This window comes from Hylobates moloch, unplaced genomic scaffold, assembly GCF_009828535.3.
Source record: "Hylobates moloch isolate HMO894 unplaced genomic scaffold, HMol_V3 SCAFFOLD_14, whole genome shotgun sequence".
In the NCBI taxonomy this organism is placed as follows: Eukaryota; Metazoa; Chordata; class Mammalia; order Primates; family Hylobatidae; genus Hylobates; species Hylobates moloch.
This window is the reverse complement of record NW_026652289.1, coordinates 71,170,312-71,178,507: the sequence shown is the minus strand read 5'-3', so window position 1 is coordinate 71,178,507 and position 8,196 is coordinate 71,170,312. Positions and strand designations below refer to the sequence as shown.

General features: G+C 37.6%; 1 protein-coding gene across 4 annotated transcripts in view; it reads right to left on the bottom strand.

Moving 5' to 3' along the window:
* Positions 1-8,196, bottom strand: part of UBR1 (ubiquitin protein ligase E3 component n-recognin 1) — a 161,079-nt gene that overhangs the window by 87,445 nt on the left and 65,438 nt on the right. For all 4 annotated transcript variants that reach the window (XR_009209698.1, XM_032175696.2, XM_058427577.1 and 1 more), the window contains one exon: positions 4,217-4,397. Coding sequence is in view for 3 of the 4 variants with exons in the window: in XM_032175696.2 (XP_032031587.1) it covers positions 4,217-4,397 (181 nt within the window). In the remaining variant the exon portion in view is untranslated. The remainder of the gene's footprint in view (positions 1-4,216; positions 4,398-8,196) is intronic.

Genomic DNA, 8,196 nt, shown 5'->3' with positions numbered 1-8,196 from the left:
TTTTAACAAAAATTTTTATTTTTATTAAAAAAGCTACTTTTAACAAAAATTTTTATTTTTATTAAAAAAGCTATTTTTAACAAAAATTTTTAATTTTATTAAAAAGGCATTTTTAATAAAAATAGAAGCAATATAAAATCACATGACGTCAATTATGCCATATACAAACATTAACTCAAAATGGATCAAAGACCTTAAACACAGGTTTAAATATAGGTGCTAAAACTAAAAAATAAAACTCATACAAGAAAATGTAGGGAAAAGCTTCATAACTTTAGATTTGACTCTTCCTATCCATGAGCATGGAATGTTCTTCCATTTCCATGCTCTTGTTTGTGTCCTCTTTTATTTCGTTGAGCAGTAGTTTGTATTTCTCCTTGAAGAGGTCCTTCACATCCCTTGTAAGTTGGATTCCTAGGTATTTTATTCTCTTTGAAGCAATTGTGAATGGGAGTTCACTCACGATTTGGCTCTGTTTGTCTGTTATTGGTGTATAAGAATACCTGTGATTTTTGCACATTGATTTTGTATCCTGAGACTTTGCTGAAGTTGCCTATCAGCTTAAGGAGATTTTGGGCTGAGATGATGGGGTTTTATAAATATACAATCATGTCATCTGCAAACAGGGACACTGTGACTTCCTCTTTTCCTAATTGAATACCCTTTATTTCTTTCTCCTGCCTGATTGCCCTGGCCAGAACTTCCAACACAGCACTTGAATAGGAGTGGTGAGAGAAGGCATCCTTGTCTTGTGCCGGTTTTCAAAGGGAATGCTTCCAGTTTTTGCCCATTCAGTATGATATTGGCTGTGGCTTTGTCATAAATAGCTCTCATTATTTTGAGATATGTCCCATCAATACCTAATTTACTGAGAGTTTTTAGCATGAAGGGCTGTTGAATTTTGTCAAAGGCCTTTTCTGCATCTATTGAGATAATCATGTGTTTTTTGTCTTTGGTTCTGTTTATACACTGGATTACATTTATTGATTTGCATACGTTGATTGTGAAAATGACCATGCTGCCCAAGGTAATTTATAGATTTAATGCCATCCCCATCAAGCTACCAAAGACTTTCTTCACAGAATTGGAGAAAAATACTTTAAAGTTCTTACGGAACCAAAAAAGAGCCCACATTGCCAAGACAATCCTAAGCCAAAAGAACAAAGCTGGAGGCATCACACTACCTGACTTCAAACTATACAACAAGGCTACAGTAACCAAAACAGCATGGTACTGGAACCAAAACAGAGATATAGACCAATGGGACAGAACAGAGCCCTCAGAAATGATACCACACATCTACAGCCATGTGATCTTTGACAAACCTGACAAAAACAAGAAATGGGGAAAGGATTCCCTATTTAATATATGGTGCTGGGAAAACTGGCTAGCCATACGTAGAAAGTTGAAACTGGATCCCTTCCTTACACCTTATACAAAAATTAATTCAAGATGGATTAAAGACTTACATGTTAGACCTAAAACCATAAAAACCCTAGAAGAAAACCTAGGCAATATCATTCAGGACATAGGCATGGGCAAGGACTTCATGTCTAAAACACCAAAAGCAATGGCAACAAAAGCCAAAATTGACAAATGGGATCTAATTAAACTAAAGAGCTTCTGCACAGCAAAAGAAACTACCTACCATCAGAGTGAACAGGCAACCTACAGAATGGGAGAAAATTTTTGCAATCTACTCATCTGACAAAGGGCTAATATCCAGAATCTACAAAGGACTCAAACAAATTTACAAGAAAAAAACAAACAACCCCATCGAAAAGCAGGCAAAGGATATGAACAGACACTTCTCAAAAGAAGACATTTATGCAGCCAACAGACACATGAAAAAATGCTCATCATCACTGGCCATCAGAGAAATGCAAATCAAAACCACAATGAGATACCATCTCACACCAGTTAGAATGGCCATCATTAAAAAGTCAGGAAACAACAGGTGCTGGAGAGGATGTGGAGAAATAGGAACACTTTTACACTGTTGGTGGGACTGTAAACTGGTTCAACCATTGTGGAAGACAGTGTGGCGATTCCTCAAGGATCTAGAACTAGAAATACCATTTGACCCAGCCATCCCATTACTGGGTATATACCCAAAGGATTATAAATCATGCTGCTATAAAGACACATGCACACGTATGTTTACTGCGGCACTATTCACAATAGCAAAGACTTGGAACCAACCCAAATGTCCAACAATGATAGACTGGATTAAGAAAATGTGGCACATATACACCATGGAATACTACGCAGCCATAAAAAAGGATGAGTTCACGTCCTTTGTAGGGACATGAATGAAGCTGGAAACCATCATTCTCAGCAAACTATTGCAGGGACAAAAAACCAAACAGCGCATGTTCTCACTCATAGGTGGGAAATGAATAATGAGAACACCTGGACACAGAAAGGGGACCATCACACACTGGGGCCTGTCGTGGGGTTGGGGGAGGGACCCCCAATGTATAGGGACCCCCCATACATTAAATGACGAGTTAATGGGTACAGCATACCAACATGGCACATGTATACATATGTAACAAACCTGCACATTGTGCACCTGTACCCTAGAACTTAAAGTAGAATTAAAAAACAAAAGAACAAAATAAAATTAGATTTGACAATGAGTTTTTTGGATATGACACCAAAAGCACAGGCAACAAAAGAAAAAAATAGATAAATTGGACTACAACAAAAACTCCTGTGTCTCAAATGAGACCATCAACAGCGAAAAAAGGCAACCCACAGAATGGGAGAAAATATTTGTAAATCACATATCTGATAAACACTTAATATCTAGAATTATATAAGTAACTCCAACTGAACAGAAAAATTAAACCAGATTAAAAAATGGGCAGAGCACTTGGATAGCTCTCCAAAGAAGATATACAAATGGCCAATAAACATGTGAAAAGCTAATCAAAATCACTAATCACTAGGGACATGCAAATCAAAACCACAATGAGATGCCACTTAATATCCATTAGAATGGTTATTATCTGGGGGGGAAAAAAGGAAAAATAGCAAGTGTTGGCAAGGTGTAGAGAAAATGGAATCCTAGTGCATGCTGGTGGGAATGTAAAATGGTACAGCCACTAAGGAAAACAATATGATGGTTCCTCAAAAAACTAAACATAGAATTCCCAAATGATGCAGCAATTCCACATTTGGGTATATACCCAAAAAACTGAAAGCAAGGACTTGAACAGATACTTCTACATCCATGTTCATAACAGCATTATTCATAACAGCCAAAAGGTAGAAGTGTCCATCAATGGATAAATGGATGAACAAAATGTGGTATATCCATACAATGGAATATTATTCAGCCTTTAAAAAAAAGGGAATTCTGACATGTACTACAACATAAACCTGAGGACATTATGCTAGGTGATATAAGCCAGTCACAAAAGGACAAATACTGTATGAGTCAACTTATAACAGGTACCTAGAGTAGTCAAATTCATAGACACAGAGAGTGGTAGTTGCTAACGGGTGTGGGGAGGAGGCAATGGGGAGGCATTGTTTAATAATAATAATTGTTTAATAAGTTATTATTCTGTTCAGTTTTGGAAGTTTCATTTTTAGAAGATAAAAAGCTTTTGGAGAAGGATGGTGGTGATAGTTGTAGAAAATGTGAATATACTTAGTGCCACTGAACTGGACACTGAAAAATGGCTGAAATGATAAGCTTTATGTCATGTACATTTTCTTATTATTGAAAATAGAAATATATACACTTCAATAAAGCTATTTTTTAAAAACCCTGACAAATGAATGGCCAATTTACATGGAAATGCAAATGATTAAGGAGAATCTATGATTTCTTCCTTTTAATGATAAAGAATGATACAGATAATACACTAGTGAAATAGGTCAGAGAGGAGGTTTAGAAATCAGCAACCAGATTTTATTATATTTAAATTTGGGTGGGAGATTAGTTACCACGTTAGTCCTTAAGTATATACTATAAGGATCCATAAGTAGACCCAGACAAAACAAAGCCCCGGTAAATAAGCATCTTTAAATAGATGTTCTGGTGACAGCTCCTTGAAGGACAGTGACAGCCCTTAACTGCAGTATCTGACCTGAGCATGTCTGTACATATTGAGCACAGAACAAAAATAGAAATGATTCTACTAAATGAATACCTAGAAACAAAGCTAATAGGTATATGCAAAAAGAAAAAACAAACACTCACCAGCAAGGGTCCTAGAGAGTGGCAGATGTATGCTTACAAGATCCTCAGATACTCTGTAGGACTTTGTTTCCAAACTATGTCCACACAATTGTACTATTGTCTTGCTACTAGATATGAAACTGGTACTGCACCTCATCACAGCTTTGTGACATTCTTTATAAGCCACAAGTAACAGTTCTTCCTAAGAGGAAAATAAGAATACAAAAAGTTGACAAGTTTTCTACTTTAATACTTTTTTTTTTTTTTTTTGAGACAGCCTGTCCTGTGGCCTAGGCTGGAGTACAGTGGCATAATCACAGCTTACTGCAGCCTCAACCTCCTGGGCTCAGTCACCGGAGGTGATTTTCCCACCTCAGCCTCCTGAGTAGCTGGGACTACAGGCGCATGCCACCATGCCCAGTTTTTGTATTTTTTGTAGAGGCAGGGTCTCCGCATGTTGCCCAAGCTGGTTTTGAACTCTGGGGCTCAAGTGGTTCGCCTACCTTGACCTCCCAAAGCGCTAGCATTGTAGGTGTGGGCCACCATGCCTAGCATAACATGCATCATTCAATAAATATTTACTAAATATGAGTAGGAAATTGTTCTATGTATTACTAAGTCTACCTCCACAGGATCTGCAAACTTGTAGGAAACATAAGATATACCCATATATGCACTTATAATCAAAGTAAAAAATAAGTACCATGTAAATAGTACAAACTAATTGCTCTAAGAGGGAGAAAAAAAAAGAATCACAAAGAACTGGGAAGACATATTTGTGAAAGCAGCTTCTGATGGGCCCTAAAAGAATATGCAGAATTTAAGTATGGGGAAAGATAAGGAGAAGATGGCATTCTAAGCAGAGATATAGAATAAATAAAGACAAAAATAAGAGAAATACAACTCCTATTCAGGCAGTGGAGAATAAAGAGTAGATAAAATGAAAGAATTTATGGATGAAATTAACAAGCATTTGAACTGGAAATGTGCCTTGGCACAGGCATGTGAATACACTGATGGAGTCTGCAGTGTAATAATGTAGTCAACACACTGCTTCAGAAGAATTAATGTGGGTCATTGAAGATGGTAGATTAGAGAGGATAAAGTTAGTAGACAGAGAAACCAACAGGAAGATGACTATAAAGTAAAGTGATAAGGGTCTGAACTAGGGTGGGGCCATCACAACAAAAAAGAATGAACCCATAGAAAATAATTTAGGATTATAAAATATATTTGAGATAAGGAAGAATCAAATCTGGGTGAATATAGAAGGAAGAGAGAAGTTAAAGACCATTCTTTTAAGATAATGTTTCTAATTTAATCTTGAAAAAGGAACTCCAAGGTCAAACATGATTTGGAAACATCCCTCTCAGAAATCAGCATACTGACTAACTAAAGGGTTTTAGAAATTCAGTAGCGGCTGGGCGTGGTGGCTCATACCTGCAATCCTAGCACTTTGGAAGGCCGAGGCGGGCAGATCACAAGGTCAGGAGTTTGAGACCAGCCTGGCCAATATGGTGAAACCCTGTCTCTACTAAAAAACACAAAACAAATTAGCCGGGTGTGGTGGTGCACACCTGTAGTCCCAGCTACTCGGGAGGCTGAGGCAGGAGAATCGCTTGAACCCAGGAGGTGGAGGTGCAGTGAGCCAAGTTCGTGCCACTGCACTCCAGCCTGGGTGACAGAGCGAGACTCCATCTCAAAGGAAAAAAAAAAGAAAGAAATTCAGTAGCTTTAAAAGAAAAAAAAAATCCTTTCTGTTTAACCTAACATTTCTGAATCTTATGTGAACCCAGAACATTTTTCCCTTCAAAACACCAGTTAATGTTGAACATACAGAAAACCGGCTCTGAGATTTCCCATAAGGATGAATTTAATAGTAATGTCATTAATAAAACAAGGATAATCAAAATGAGAAAATGCAAGTTGGAAGTAGAAGGAAATGATGATAGGTCCATTTAAAATACTTTGAGTTTGAGGCCAGGTGTGGTGGCTCATGCCTATAATCCCAGCACTTTGTGAGGCCAAAGAAAATCACTTGAAGTTAGGAGTTTGAGACTAGCCTGGGCAACACAGAGAAACCCTGTCTCTGCAAAAAATAAAAAAATTTAAAAAAAATTAGCTAGGTGTGGTGGCATGTGCCTGCAGTCCCAGCTATTTTGGAGGCTAAGGTGGGAGGACCATGTGAGGCCAGGAGGTCAAGGCTGCAGTGAGCCATGATAGCGCCACTATACTCCAGCCTGGGTGACAGAGTAAGACCTTATCTCTAAAACACACACACACACACACACACACACACGTGTAAGATCTAAACAGGAATGTCTGGCCCACAAACAGAAGTGACACTGTAGCTTAGGAGAGTCATCTCTATGAACTTTTAACTAAGTGGTAGAAATACAAGAGAAGAGAAAAGAATGTAAGATATACACACATACACACTTACCATCAAAGTAAAAAAATTTTAAATACCATGTAAATGGGACAAGCTAATTGCCCTAAGACAGCAAAGAAAAGAATCACAAACAATTAGGAAGACATATTTGTGAAAACATATTTCTGTAAGAAAGAGAATATTGGGGAATGTCTCGTTTAGCAGGCAGAAGGCACCAGAAAAAAAGGTAATCATTGACTGAAACAGGTAATCAATAATAAATGTATTAGGATAATGCATGTTTGTGAAAACCAGAGGGAAACAAAGTTTCAAGACGATTAAAGTACTCAAGAAAATACAATGCTACAGATAATTCAAGGAAGATGGAAACTAAGGAACGACCTCTGAATTTGGTTATCAAATGGATCCTCTGTGGTTTTTTTCTAAATGCAGTTCTTGTCAATTGATAAGGGCAGAAGCCAGACTGTAAAGAAGTGTTAGGAGCTACAAGTGAAGATACTAAATGTAGATGACTTCAGAAGGTTTGGAAGAAGTCAAGATGAAACCTTCGCCTCATCACCTAACAATTGTGCATGCCCTCCACAAAAGTGAGGGAAGCCAAAAAATACGTGCTGTGCTTGCTGGACAGTATTTCCTGTGGTGAGTGTACTAAAAAGCTACAGTGCTAGATTAAAGTCTACTACATTTGTGAGTATGGCTGCCACTCTGAACCTATGACCAATTGCTGGTGGTGAAGCAGAAGAGATTATAGTTCACAGGGGTGCAAAGGCAAGAAAGGAGGCTTTTATTATTGTTGTTTTTAAAAATAAGGGAGTCTTGTGTGTTTACAGACAGTTGATTAAAAGTCCAGATAATTCAGGAAGCTAACTCCAGGAAAAAGTAATATAAGTCAGAACCAAGAGCCTAGGTAGAGGCATTAGACTTAGAAAGAGACAAAAAGGAAAAGACCAATAGTGAAGACACAGAAAAACTTAGTCACTGAATAGGTTATGGTAACAGACACAGAGAAAGCAGAGATGACATCATTCTCAGTAAACTATCGCAAGGACAAAAAACCAAACACCGCATGTTCTCATTCATAAGTGGGAATTGAACAATGAGAACTCATGGACACAGGAAGGGGAACATCACACTCCGGGGACTGTTGTGGGGTGGGGGGAGGGGGGAGGGACAGCATTAGGAGATACACCTAATGCTAAATGACGAGTTAATGGGTGCAGGGAATCAACGTGGCACATGGATACATGTGTGGCAAGCCTGCACGTTGTGCACATGTACCCTAGAACCCTAAAGTATAATAAATAATAATAATAATAATAATAATAATAATAAATAAAAAATAAAAAGAGAGAAAGCAGAGATGATGAGGGAATTTAACTTAGATAATGGCAATTTTCTCGGAAAATAAATAAATGAGGTCATCATTCTTAAAGGGAATCTAGGGTGGGATTACATATTTAAAGACGGTTATGGTCTAAAATTGCTGCTTAAGGAAATACATTAGTTCTATAGTTTGAAACTAACACATATAACAAAGCTCTTGAATGAATAATCTACCCCTCTCCACTCCTGGAATATTTAAAAGTCTAAGATGGTCCTAATTATATTA